The 14241-nt window shown below is 35.0% G+C and overlaps 1 protein-coding gene across 6 annotated transcripts in view; it reads right to left on the bottom strand.

Annotated features, from left to right (window-relative positions):
- The window catches only part of RGS12 (regulator of G protein signaling 12), an 88202-nt gene that overhangs the window by 39718 nt on the left and 34243 nt on the right, over nt 1–14241 (bottom strand). For 5 of the 6 annotated variants that reach the window (XM_076335853.1, XM_076335852.1, XM_076335851.1 and 2 more), the window contains one exon: nt 4515–4536. In XM_076335853.1, coding sequence (XP_076191968.1) covers nt 4515–4536 — 22 coding nt within the window. Of the gene's footprint in view, nt 1–4514; nt 4537–10634; nt 11349–14241 lie in introns of those variants that run through there. The other variant, XM_076335854.1, reaches the window with a different exon arrangement.

Raw genomic sequence — 14241 nt, 5'->3', positions numbered from 1 at the left:
AGAAGATTAGCTCTTGGGAATCTCAGGAGGCCAAAGGAGTTTACTGCGAAAACCCCAACTCAGGTGCACAGAAGACTTAGCAGTGTTGTGAAGTTTCCTAATACCTGTCTGCCTTTTTCCTTACTGTGTGGAAGCACCGACTCATCTTGCATTACCTGCAAAAGGAGGCTCCTTACTTAAGCATCCTGAATCCCGGGGACCCAAATTTATTTCTGTTCTGTTCAAGAACCACCGTACCTAGCGAGGAAGCACCACTTTCTGTGCAAACTCATTCATTTTCATCTATCACCTTCTTCAAATAGAGAATTGACCCAGAATGTTTCCTAAAAATCTGCAGAAAAATAATCTTTCACACCTTTTGTGTTTACACATTCTTGGACGTTCTTGGTTTTGTTTTACAAAACCAGCATTATGTAAGAAAATACAAGCATTTAATCAGCTAAAATCTTGAAAGTATACATAAGATGGCTTTGAAAGTTCTTATTTAAATAATATAAAGCAGTAAGTCCAAATACAATTAAATAAGGATGTTTTTGTATGCATTTGTTCATAAAGTCCATATGTATTTTCGACCTACAAATACTTTTTATTATTGTGAGAAGCTACATGTATTCCTTGTAATCATCAAAATGCATAAATTCATATAATTAAGATATTCCAGTTAATCACTACGTACATTACCTGGATAAAGCTGGTAAGAACCACTGTGGTGCCACTTAATCAAATACTTCAAGCCATTCACTGAAAGCCATCCTTCTGAATCCATACCAAGTTCAGCTGTAACATCCCGGAACCCATTGGGTGCAGATTAGTCTTACTGTACGGCACATTGTTCCTCTGCAACTTTGGGATAAGGGAAGCTAACGCATTTCCCCCCAGCAATTCCTGGTAGCCTCTAACACCATTCTAAACAAATTGATTCTTTACCCTCATGGCTTCAAGCAGAGGAAAGCAATAGTATACTTAACACAAAGCATTATAAAATGCTACCTAAATAATTTAAAGAAAAGACCTTTTGCCACTGCTGCTAAAGGAACTTGAATTATTTATGTTACAGTGGAACACAGCTACAGCAAGCATGCACTGCCAATGTAACTGACAAATAAGTCATATACCTGTTGGAGGAAATAATCCATCGGTATTTATAGTGTAAAAAGTGTAAACAGTGTTTTGTTGTATTTTGGACTTCATTGCGGATTTTTTGCTCTACCTTCTTTAGTTACTTTTTAAAATACAGTTTTACATTATTTATTATTGTAAACATCAGATTCCTTTCAAGAAAGTCTTTAAGAACACTCTTCCTTATGAAAATTCTTTCCAGGTGATGAACACTAAAAATAAAAATCAGCGGAAACTACAGCAAAGTAGTATCTTAGGAAAAAGACATGCATATAGTATCCATTATGCTTAAGTATTTGGAAATAATAGACTTCAGCTTTGCGGAACTGATCTCTGTAGGGAATAGCAGGTAAGAACTGACTTAGACATTCTCAATAGCTCAGATACCTCACCACCTGTCTGTCTGGGAGATGAATGATGATGTACTTCTATTATATGTCCTTTGACCTTAAGGTTTTCCCTTTGTAAAGTGCCGTCTAGGTATCAATAGCCAAAGTCAGACCTTAGCTGGGGACTACTGATCATCCCTGTGATGATTTAGATGGCACAGCGCTCAAAACACATCAGCCACAGCCTGCATGCTGTCTACGCACTCTCACTATTCCTACAGTCAGCAGGAATGGACAGTTTCCAAGATGGGAAGTAGGAGAAATCTGCTAATTACAGGTCGTTGTAGTAACATAAAATGGTATCTGCTATTCCTAGAGCATAGGTGCTGCAGATTAACTGATCTATAGCAGTGATCTTGCATCTAAGCATTATTACACTTTGCATTCTGATTGTCTGCAATTCATTAAGCAAATCAATTACAGTTAAGAGTTGCTACTGGTCGGCATCTCTGGAAACAACACTAATTCAAGTACATTTATCTTTTACATGTTACCTATCTTGCAAAGCCCAAGTGCACAGTTTTGGCTGATGAGAACATCCCAGCCTTGCACAAGCTGAGTTACCATATAAAATAAACGCGACAAGGGGTAGATGGTTTCCAGTGCCTGGTTCCAATGTAATAAAAGCCATATGACATGAGGCTCCATTGACCTTGGAAAGAAAATGTACAGAGCGTTGTCATGCCTCCTATTATACTGAAGGGATGTATATAAACACATAATAATTACTTTTTACACATAAATTTCCCTTCCCAGACTAAAGCTTAACAACAGTGTTTATAGTATCTAGTTATATGTACAAATACTAATATTAAGATTTAGTCTAGGAAGGGAAGTATGCACTGCTATACTAATGGTTACACTAGTGAAAATTTCTCTAATCTAGACGTGCCCTAAAATGTGTAAATCTGTGGATCTATTAATGAATTAGTGAGATTAGAGAAGACTGGAAAAATTTCAGTGCTGTGACATATTCAATAAAAGTGAAAGCCTGAAAATATAATTCAGACATGAATCAGAGCTTTTTACTCAATGCAGCTCTAAATGAAATGAATTAGGATTTTATTTCATTTCACTTTTTCTGGTTACAGTCTCTCTGGTTCTTATTTTTCCAATCCATGTTCTAGGTATTTAAGCATTGATTCAATATTACTCAGTATAGTTCGACTACCACTTTTTACATAAATTACACCCCCCCTCTTAAGTAGCATTTAATAATGAAGAGAGAGTCCACGTTAAATCTTCAGCACTAGCTGAAAAAAATAGGTCATGCAACTCAGCAGAAAAACACATATAACTTACTGTCTGTTCTTTCACCTCTGCAACCTACGTGGCCCTTAGATTTCATGACTTCACAAAACTGTATATAATTAATTGTGAAAACACAATTACCTATGGATTGGAATGAAATACAAAAGTCATATTGGAAGAACTGAAAATAAGTCAGATCTTTAAAATAAATTTTCAGCTGGAAGCACAAAAAGCTTGAAATGACTATCATATGAGTACTATCACAGGGATCTCCAAGTTTGGATAGGCAACAGAAGTAAAATAATTTTCATTAACACGGAACAAGAACCCTCATGGAGACAAGACATAAGTACATTCCATTTTAGCTAAAGAAGATCAATCAAGTTTTTTGCCCCTCAGCACCTGGAACTTAATTCAGCTACACACACAAACAAAAAAAGTCTGTGCTTTGCCTTGATTTTTATATCAAACAGGTATCATCTGGGGGAAAAAATACTTATTTTTCCCACAAAAACATAGGCTACATTTTAGAAATAGAAAGCAGAATAGACACAATTATTTCCTGTTTCCTTCTTTTGTCACTTTGCGGACAAGACAGATACAATATAGAGTCTATCTTCTCATCTAGACGGAAGTACTGTTACAGCAGTAGACTGTGTCAGCAGCAGAGAAGGAAAATACCTGACAAAGTCAGCCAGCCATTGGAAAATGGCTCAGTCAAAAGGACCAAAACAGTAATGTTTCTCTCAACTGTAGTTTTAGTTTTGCAAGGAATCAGAAATTAGGACACTATTGAGTTTTGTGAATAGTATTGCTAATTTTGCATTTACATTTGCATGTAATATAAAAAATTATCCCTACCATTCAAAATATTTCTTCAATTTCACTGCACTAATTAGAGCAACACAGTTTGTCCTCTTTTTATTTATTAAAATTGCCTTGTACTGTTGTCAAAGAATAGCAAACGTAATACTATGTATGTGAGTGAGTTTCTCTGCAGCATCAAGTGAACCAACTCTTGCCAAGCCAGACAAGTGAGAAAAGCCATCTCTCATATACCCTAAACTGTACAAATTCCTTTATTCCATTAAGGAAGCATACTTAAACTGTTTCAATTAACTTCAAAGGTTCAGAGAAATCATCTTCCAATGTTTAACAAAGAGTGGATGTCCTTTAAAGCATTAAAGCCATGTTAAAATCAAAACAAACAAGCTTAAGTGACATAAAGAGGAGTTTACTTAGAAGTGCTCCAGAACTGCAAAAGCTCCAGGCTGGGATTTTACAAATATCAAATTACTTACCCCCTTCTCAAAATGCATCACACCGTAAAGAAATTTCAACCTCAACAAATGCACCAAGACAGCTTACAACTTAGGAGCTAGAAGATGTCTTTTCAAAAGCAAACAGAGTATGTAAAGGACAATAAAACAGAGAACAAGATTTTATCTACCATCCAATTATATGAAGTCTACCAGCTCTGCCTCTTTATTATTATGAATGAAGAAGCCTAGTTATAATAAAAATGTGCATATATAGAGATGTGCCACAAATAAATTATGCAAATGAATCAGTGAAAGTATGTGAACATAATCCTGCAATATTTTCATTGGCACAGTTCCCAAAGAAGTCACAGAGTTCTGCACCACTTTGGACTCACATCTTCTAATATATCACCTTATTTACCACATACTATGTTGCTTAACGTGGAAAATTGATTCTCTTTCATTATAAAAGTAAAAATAAGCTTCAGCTTACCTCCATCAGAAACAGTTGCTGACTGCAATAAGAAAGAGAAAAATAAGTGTTACTTAAAGTTCACGGTAAGTATTAGAAATCTCTGAGCTTCACATAATATTTGAAGTGTTAGCTACTTGTTATCATCTTATTAACAACAGAAAACATGAGAGAGGAAAAACTAAAGAAACCAGCTGTTACTTTCTCACAGGTGTTTCCTCCCCACCATGAAATTCACCCCAGGCCTTTTAACCACTGTCCTGGAACTTGATCCCACTAGTATTTACTGGACGAAGTACTTCCTGCTGCGAGGAGCTACACTGCTTCCAACAGTCCTTCTTAGATGAATAGAGTCAATCGGTTGGTATACGTGAGAAAGCAGATACCTTAAAACAGACCTGCAAAGACTTAAAATGAAAACACCACCTCATATACTTTATGTTGCTGCAATATCTGGAGATATGTGGAATCAAAATTAAAATTTGGTATTTTGTCAGTCAGATGACTCTGAAAGCTTCCCCTGCCCATCACTTCTGACTTCCACAGAGCCAAAAGGATGTTAAGATTGTTTCCAATATGCTAGGTAAGAACTCCTCATCATCTCTACTAGTATTTTACATCAAATTTTCACGGACAATTAGTCTTCTAGTGAAATGTTGAAGTTTATGTGCTTATCTACCCTACACTTCTCACCTTTGATCACAAATTTTCTCAAGGCAGCTAACATTTCTGTAAAACCAAGTAGGTGACCATTTCCCAAACATGTACTCCAGCACTTGCACCTTGACACTCAGCTGAGTGAAAGACTGGAAGGATAGATGATTTTTAGATTTAAGTTTGTATTGATTTTTAATGGCTATTAAAAATTATTATTATTTTAGTTTGGGGAATCTTTTTTCTTGGTCATTTAAAGTGTCCGTGAACCTCTAAGTAACTTTCTAAATAGTTAAAAAGAAACTCTCCTAGCTCTTTAAAAAGCTAGGGAAGAATGCCCTATAATATCTACAATTTCTTCAAGACGGAAAACACACGGAAGAAAAAACCATACATATATACACAACTCTAGAGAAAAGTGCTCTTTCCATAGTTTTTCTGTATTTTCCAGCCTTGGCAACAAACATTCCCTCTCCCCTTCAAAATCCACAAAAACCTTTAGTAATCCTTAAAAGAATAGTATCTTCTCCTTTCTTTCTCTTTTCTTTCCTCTTTCACTGCAGGATCTCATACTGCTGTTAGCACTATCTGAAGAATATCACTTGTTATAAACTGTTGTGGCCTCACCATTCACATCAGCAGCAGAGGATCTGATCTAGTTTTTAGTACAAGTATTCTGGAACTTTCAAAGTCTAAACTAGTCTCTATTGACATCATTCCTCTGGTGCTAGTTCAGGTAAACACAAATACATCTTTCATGGAAAAGATCAAAAAAACGATGGCGCTTTTTGTTTAACTACACAAAAATAAATGCTTCTGAATCCATGAAGCATAATAATATAATCAAAAGTATATCCAGGCTTCTCACTTTTTTTAATAGCACTGTTTCAGGTATCAAAAAAGTACTTCTGCTTTGGGCACAGTTGTTCAGTGAGGCTTAGGACATCTTTTCTACCTCTATTTTGCATGTAAGTCTAGCAAGCGTATTATGCATTCAGAAGCCGTAACTTAATTCATGTTTGTAATTTATAAAATTTAATTTACATTACTGAAATCTGTTTTATAAATATGATTACTTTTAATTTCTTATTCACATACTGTACAGAACAGCTGATGAATAAACAATTTCAATGTCATTTCTCAAAGAATGAAGAAAAGGATGACTCAAAGTAAAGTAATAGTGTCAGTTTACACATTAGACAGAAAAAAATAAAAATACTTTCAAAATATATACGGTTTAGGAATGGTCATTTACTTCAGCAGCTTGCATGAATCTAGATTCAAACACCAAGTACAATTCTCCTTCATGGTTTTGAAAGGTATCAAGTAAAATGAGTAGGATTCTCATGGTAGTAAAAAGAATATTTACACTACTTTTTTCAAAAACTAGGAAGTTAACAATTGTAAAATATCATTTTAAAGGAAAAATGGTGTGATTTCATAGAAAAGCTCAAACATTACAGTAATAGTACCACTTAAGTTCTACGAACAATGAGATACAGTTTTACCTCAATCCATTTAGCATAAGTCAATGCAGTGAGCTTTCTACACACCATGGGCTGCATTTGTGTGTTCATTTTAAGTGCTTTGGCTAATGCACGTTACATTACATGTATCAACATCTTAAAATCTCTCCAAGCAAGGCCTTAGTAATTATGATGTTTAAACATTAAAAAAAAAAAAAAATAGTACCCACAGGAAGAACAGAATTTCTTATCTAAATATCAACCACCTATAAGATATTTCAGATTTCCCTTTGGTTTTGATATATTCCAACTATATGGTATTTTTTTATATTACAGTGTCACTAAAACTACCCAGAATGTTCCAAGCATTATCAATTTACTTCTGTAGATGACAGAATAAAATTTATTTTAAGAACATTTCTTTAAATACATCTATGTAACTGAACTAAATCCACTTAATTCAACAAAACCAGCTGGAAAATAAAGCTTGTAATTATTGTGTAAGAATTCACAGTAATATGTTCAAAACATGTTTCTGAGTACTTAGATATCTTAATATAAACCTGTCAGAAATTGCATGCAGTCCACATTTAGACAAAGCAGTTTCTCTTCTAAACTGTTCAGCTGAAACTTGTCTAGATTTGTCCAAAGGTATAAGTTGCAAGACCAGATTTTTTTAAATACTATGATGATCTCATTTTAAAAATTCACTATATGTTGGGGGCTGTTTTTCATTCTTCAGCACTCACGCTTACCACCACTGGAGGCTCTTCAGGACAAAATTTGATCTACTATACATATAAAGTTTGATTATTTGATGAAATTTAACATTTACCACATACATATTAAGAACTACCTATTAAAAAAACATATGTATTAAAAAGCTATAAAATTGGACAGTTCCTGTATGTAGTCATTTCTGAAAGATGAGGAAGGATAGGGTATGATCCCATGCCAGTTAGGGCCAATGTGAAGATTAAAAAAAAAAGTAGTTCAGTATTTCATTCCAAATGACAGGACATATATGTATTTATTTTGTGAATGTACAGATGAACTATCACCCAGAGATAAAATCTAATTGCATTCAACCCTCAAATCCTTCACAACCAGGTAAGAACTGAAATTAGTTCTTCAAATTACCCTGACTTCCAAATTGGTTTAGGAAAAAGCCCATGGTATATGCCAGGAGTCTGATGGTCAGAAATTATCAAAATTTAAAAAATTGATCTAGTTTAGGAAAACTAAAATGTCTTCCAGTATATCTCTTCATGGGAACTCTGCTTGCTCATCTAGCTGGATTAGCAGCTGAGGTATACAGACACACACCCCCCACAAAGGTGGAGGATGCAACTCTCTTCCCTAGGCTTCAGCGCAAGACCTTGATCCCTGTGATCCAAGTGACGAGCTCAGTGCCAAGGCCAGCAAGCTGAACGGTGGCTTCCCAGTTATCATACACCATAAAAGATGTTCTAGGTCTCTGTAAACTGGCAAATGCTTCAGCATATATGAGATAGCATAAAGTTCTGATTAAGAGAAAACATGAAAACATGTAAAATTTCTCTTTGTATCATCTCTCTTTGCTAGGTGGAAAAACCAGAAGAGCCCATGAGTTTTTTGGTGTCATGTTCAGGATCTGCTTGCAACAAATCTAAAAGAGTATTAGCTTACAATAATTAACAGAGAGAAAACTACTTTGTGAGTACATTTTTTTTTTTTTCCCAGAATAGAAATAGACAACATAGTATCTTGCACCAACAACAGGGTAAAAAGGGAGAGAGGGCACATAGGAGAATAATTCATAAGGTTGAAACAGCCTATATCTTTTAGCTTTCATGGGCTATAACCTGCTAGATGTGTGCACCACTGCATGAAACTAGTCTGATGACATCTTTCAGTTGACAGAAACTCTTATCCAGAAAATCCACTTAGTTCCATTTTACATGGATCAGGTCCCAGGAAACTAAGTATTGTCAAAGTCTGCCATAGTACCATGATGCAGAAAACCCAAAAACACCCTACCCATATCCCAGAAATTACACTGAGCAAATAAATCCATGTGTGCAGACTACCCAGATAACACAATACAAAAATGTCCTTTTTCTCCACCTCAAGATTTGTCATTCAAGTCAAAGTCATGCTCAAGTACTTGAGTAGAACAAAGGGGAAAGATGGGGATACCAGGAGGGGTGACACATACTAGGAAACGCCAGGCCTTAGCAATAAAATGGAGCAACATGAAATCATCTGTGCTAATAGAATGTGGGTGAGTGCCTTCCTGAGTCAAAAAAGATTTATCTATTTCCAACTCTTTCTGAGATGCAGAGGGATAAAATCTATAAGGAGAGTGAAGACATATTCCTCTCTCCTACAGTAACAATGACAAAATCACAGACTAAACAGAAACATCTGTTTCTTTCCTGGGCATCCAGAAATATTCAGAGAAAAAGGGATTTAAAATGACCCCTCTATGTGTCCTTTCTAAAGTACACTTTCTTCCAATACAGGCATCGACTTTTTGCTGCATCCAAAGAATTCTCTGACTGCTGCCTTCAGAATCTGTTAGACTTACCTAGTACAATGTTATACTACACGCTATTTTACAAAAGCCCCTCTAATTAAGCCTTTCAGCTTGGAATAGCATACCTAGCTCCACCAACCTTCTAAACTGATTTTCTCATATGATTTCAATATACAAAGTAAGTTTGGGAAACTTGTCGTGTTCTTTAAGAGATGAGGCACTGAAAATTTACAGACTGAATACAAATAGCGAACTTTCAAACATTCTGTCACTTAGCTCAGGGAAAGCCTATCACTCAGTCGACTGTCTGCTTGCATCTAGCTTTGTTCAAACTCCTTATTAAATCACCTGAAGCAACTTCTCCTTTTGCCAAGGTATGAATTATGAGCGGGTCCCTAGATCTTCAGTCACATTACTCCAGGACCTACATTACATACACGTATTTTTATCCTTTTAAATACATTACAGCATTAACACTGTACAAATGCCATGAACTCAAATGATCTCTGGGAGGGAGATCATGTCTCAAAATATGGTATATACTGTTCTAACATTTTAAATAAAAATTTAATATAAGCCATATTACTTATACATTATTGCTAGATTTTCCTTCTAATAAATACTCAAATGTACTTCTCACCTAAATATTAGAGTAATATTACAGTATTTTTATCATCATTTCAAAATATTCTTGCAATTAATTTCATGATTTAGAATTCTATGAGAAGAATTCAGAATGCCACTTAAAGGAGGGCTATTACATAATTCGTCTTTTCAATTCTCTACCACCAAAGAAGTGCATTTATAATAGTTAATATAAAAGTATTACAGATGTAAGAATTCCCAAGGAAAAAAAAATATAGTACAACTACCGTACAATAATTTTACTGAATACATTCTTCTCTGAAGGTTAAATATTTCTGTCAAATATTTGAATCTATAAAAACAACATATGAACAGTAAATGATGTGACATTTGGAATTCCTTTAAGAAATAAATGTTCAACTTTTTATCCCAAACAAAACCTATCTTATCACATATAAACACAGTGCCTTAAATGCCAAAACCATCCCTAAAATTATTTTGATAAAGATATATACAAAATATATACAGTTTTACCTAAAGATATAATATTGATACAATGGTACAGAAAGCATATACAAAATACATTGCACAGAATTAAAAAATAGGCACAGATTATAAACATACTGATTTTTTAGCTTTATACATATTGGGCACAGTTCATAAATACATCTCAAAATCTGAATGTTAGTTGGTACAATAAGATTCCCTTTACTCTTCTCTGATAATAAAACCCAGTGTTTGCATTTACAAAGGAATTTTAACTCAAATACTTTAAAGTAAAAAAGCTTAAAGGCTAAGCAAAAAGCATTCTGAAGCTGGTAACATTCTTCTCTAATTTCTTGCCAATAACAATAGCCTCTTCTAATTTCTCACTGCAACGATGCCTTGCCTTAGCTAAATATAATTCATATCACTTACCCGCTCTTCGTAAGAAACAGCAGTTATTTTTCCTAACAGTACTCTTCCTAAATTCATCTTCACTTAATATGGAAAAAGCATTTCCTTAACACATCAGCTTCTCAAAGATTAAACTAAAAAATTCAACCCTGTTCCATGCCTGTACATGCCAGTAAAGTTTAAAGGCATTTCGTATGAAGTTCTATTTTACTCCCTTTATGTTACCCATAGCAACAGGCCAATGCAGGAAGCCGTGGTTCGTCAGGGATTCAGATTAGATCTCAATTATCTCTCACCAGAAAAGCTAGATCATTTTATATAAATCATGCTGATTGTATTTTAAAACGTTTCCTATAATAAATCAGGAAAATAAAATGACGTTGAGTTGTGTGATAGTCCTGTATTCAATAAAACAGATTTCCAAGACAGTTTTCAGAAAAACATTAGTTAATCACCCTAACATTAGTTATAGAAACATTTACATAGTAAACCACTATTTTCAGAGGTTTACATAATGCAAGCCAGAATAAAGTAGGACCTCAAACAGTCTATTCTGCTTAACTTTTCAGCAGTTAACACTATAAATTGCATGTAAAAATCCGCAGTATAAGGAAACTTGGCGTATTTGGTTAAACCTCGGAGCAGCCTGTTGTCACTAAAGACCAAATTCTCCTTTCAGAAACCAACTGATATTCTGCCCTTCCTTCCTCACTACCCGAGCCTGCGCTCAACTGATGTCAAGACAGTTCTGTGCACAGCGCCTTGGGAACAGAGAGCAAAATAGGCTACTTGTAATGTAAGAGGGAAGTGCTATTAACTTGGCTGTGACAGCAATGTCTTCAAGAGACTGTATATGGAAAGTATAGGATTTCATGAAGTTTGCTCTATTCACAAGTAAATAGCGATAGTACCTAAACCATTCATTGCTGTTATTTTTTAAGTGATCAGAATACCATTTTCTGCTAAAAATAAACACCAGAATTGCAAACTGGGAATGATTAGTGGGCAGTTTTATGCTAGTGGGATGTCCTTAAAGCCAAGGTGGACTTAGTAGTAGCAGTTTAGGAAAGAGGAATCTTCTCCTTTGTTCAATGCAGCATGTGGAATCCCCCACATCCATAGAGTTCCTAGGTTGAGCCCCTAATATAAAACCAACCCTACAAAGAAGGCAAATATTACTCCAAACTTATATAGAGAGAAAATGAGGGAAAAATAAGTTAAGAGCCTTTACTCAAGATCTCATGGTAAGACTGGCTTGCAAAAGACAGTCCAAGTCTGCGCATCTTCCCATTTTTGGACTTAGGATGAAGAGACTTGGTTAACAGAAAAACTCAATCTTCTCAAATTAATTTAGAGTGATCAGAGAAGAAATTTTAAACTAATTGCAGATGAAAATGGAGGAAGCATACTTTAACAAGCATTCCAGAGACATAAAAAAATTGCTGCAATGGACAACTGCATTGTTCATTTTATGATTGATTACTTGTTTGAATAGGCACACCACTGCACTTTTGAATGCTGTCTTCTACAAGTATTTAATACCATGAAGAAATGCAATGGAAACAAATGGGTGGGTAGACAGGAAGGAATGTGTTTTACAAATTACACCCTCCATTATTTTAGGACTTAAGAAGCAAATGCCCTATGATACTTGCACAGAAGAACAGTTTTACTATGTGTGGATAAGTATTAAAAATTTATAATTTTATAAAGAAAAAATGCCAAACAGAGCTGTTCAAATACTGCATTTTGCTTGACACTAAACCAAGTGGGACGCAGAATGTATTTTCACTGTCAGTACCTTAACCAAACAGCCACACCATTACAAATATGCAGGTGACCAGGTGCATAATAATCCTTACACTGGATAAGTAAAAAGCACAAATGGATCAGAAATGCCTAGAGAACTTTCCTGTAAACATCCCTTTGGGGTAACAAAAAAAAAAAAAAAAAAAAGGATTTTTATCAATAGTGTTTACTTAATGCTCGACCTAAGTCCTCTAGGAATCACCTAGAAAAACCAAATGTACCAGCAGTGTTTTAACAGGTGAGGATGTTACCCACAAGAATGATTAGGAGAAAAATAACCCCATATGCAATAGGATGTAGCTGCAAGACTAGCAGTTCACCAGAGTAACCGTAGTGAACATTGTTAGGAACACTGTGTGTGGGCAATCTTTTATACATTCTAGGCACTCATACTTGGCGTTATAAACCTAATACTTGGCGTTATAAACCTAATAATCCCTTAGTTTAAACAGACCTTTAGAGTTGTTGATTTTATTTCATTGAACTAAGCATTGCACGTCCACATTTTTTCCATGCAGTGACTCTACTAGCACTGCAAAAAAGCTCTACCAATTAGACAGTACCAGTTAATGATAATGCCTATGAAATGTCATGTGACCCTGAAAGCCCTTTAAAAAATTCATATCCCTCTACGTTTTCACAGGTTATTTCAGCAGCTGCCAGATTCAAAATCTTGTGATTTTGCATACCATACTTGTAAACCAGGCAGGCAACTCAAAGTTCAAAGGTCAAAAGCAGAAGGAATGTTAATTTGCAAAGCTATTAATGGAAAGTGTTAAAATATGACACAACAGCTTTAAAAACCTCATTCCGATATACCAAAGACGACAGTTGTAAACCCACATCCATCTGCTTAGAAGCTAAACTGTGGGAAGGGGTAGAGACCCCAGATATGGTTGATCTGTTTTTCCCTTCTACCCTCCCTCCAGTTCCTGCTCATATTTTCTTTTGTACATTTTTTTTCAGAGCAGAAAAAGCTGAAGAGAAAGACAGAATGACAGGAAGCCTGGATAAGTTTTAACTTGTCAAAAGATGAATAGGATTTAATATATCCCTGACTCCTAAAAGAAGAAAAAACACACAAAAAAAGCCAGGCAACTAGAAAGATGCAATCCCCTGGACCAGCTCCTAGTCACACTAATTCCTGAAGTAACTTTGACATTGGCAGAATGCACCATCAAAAATCTTAAATCTCATCAATATCAAGTATTTCTTTTTTAATCTCATATTAAAGAAAGTAACAACTACTTGCATGAAAGCCAGATAAAAAAATATCTGTTAAGAATATGATTTAGCTCACTGACCTTAGTTACTGAAATAAAAAGCAGGAGTATCAAAAAGCCTACACACAAATTACGAAAACCTTGCTATAAAATAAAATGGGTTTTTTTTCCTAATTCTCCAAATTTTCTATAATCTGTCTAGATATATTTTTGTCAATGATTTGTCAACTACTCCACAATAAACAGACCCCATATGTGCAACTCATTAAAAGAGGGAAGATTCTCTTCTTTACAACACTGTGGTTTCCCTCTATTAATTTTAAAGATAAAAGTCCTTCCTATTCCAAGGTGATATTAACAAAAAATATTTTCAAGCCAAAGTATTTGGAATTTGTTCATGTATAAATAACTGAAATACAAGCCTCCTTGTTAAATACGAAGACTTCCCATACAATAAATTCAGTGAAGAGAGTGGATGCAAACTGCTGTTCCAAGTGCCCCCTGCTGTCTGCCTACACTTCTGAGACTGATGTACACATTTTAAAGTGTTAAGTTCAGGAAGATTTGCCATCCAGAAATCTACTCTAAAAAAAAAT

The sequence above is a fragment of the Aptenodytes patagonicus genome, chromosome 4 (genome assembly GCF_965638725.1).
Source record: "Aptenodytes patagonicus chromosome 4, bAptPat1.pri.cur, whole genome shotgun sequence".
In the NCBI taxonomy this organism is placed as follows: domain Eukaryota; kingdom Metazoa; phylum Chordata; class Aves; order Sphenisciformes; family Spheniscidae; genus Aptenodytes; species Aptenodytes patagonicus.
The sequence above is the reverse complement of the archived record's forward strand: the minus strand, read 5'-3'. Positions and strand labels throughout refer to the sequence as shown.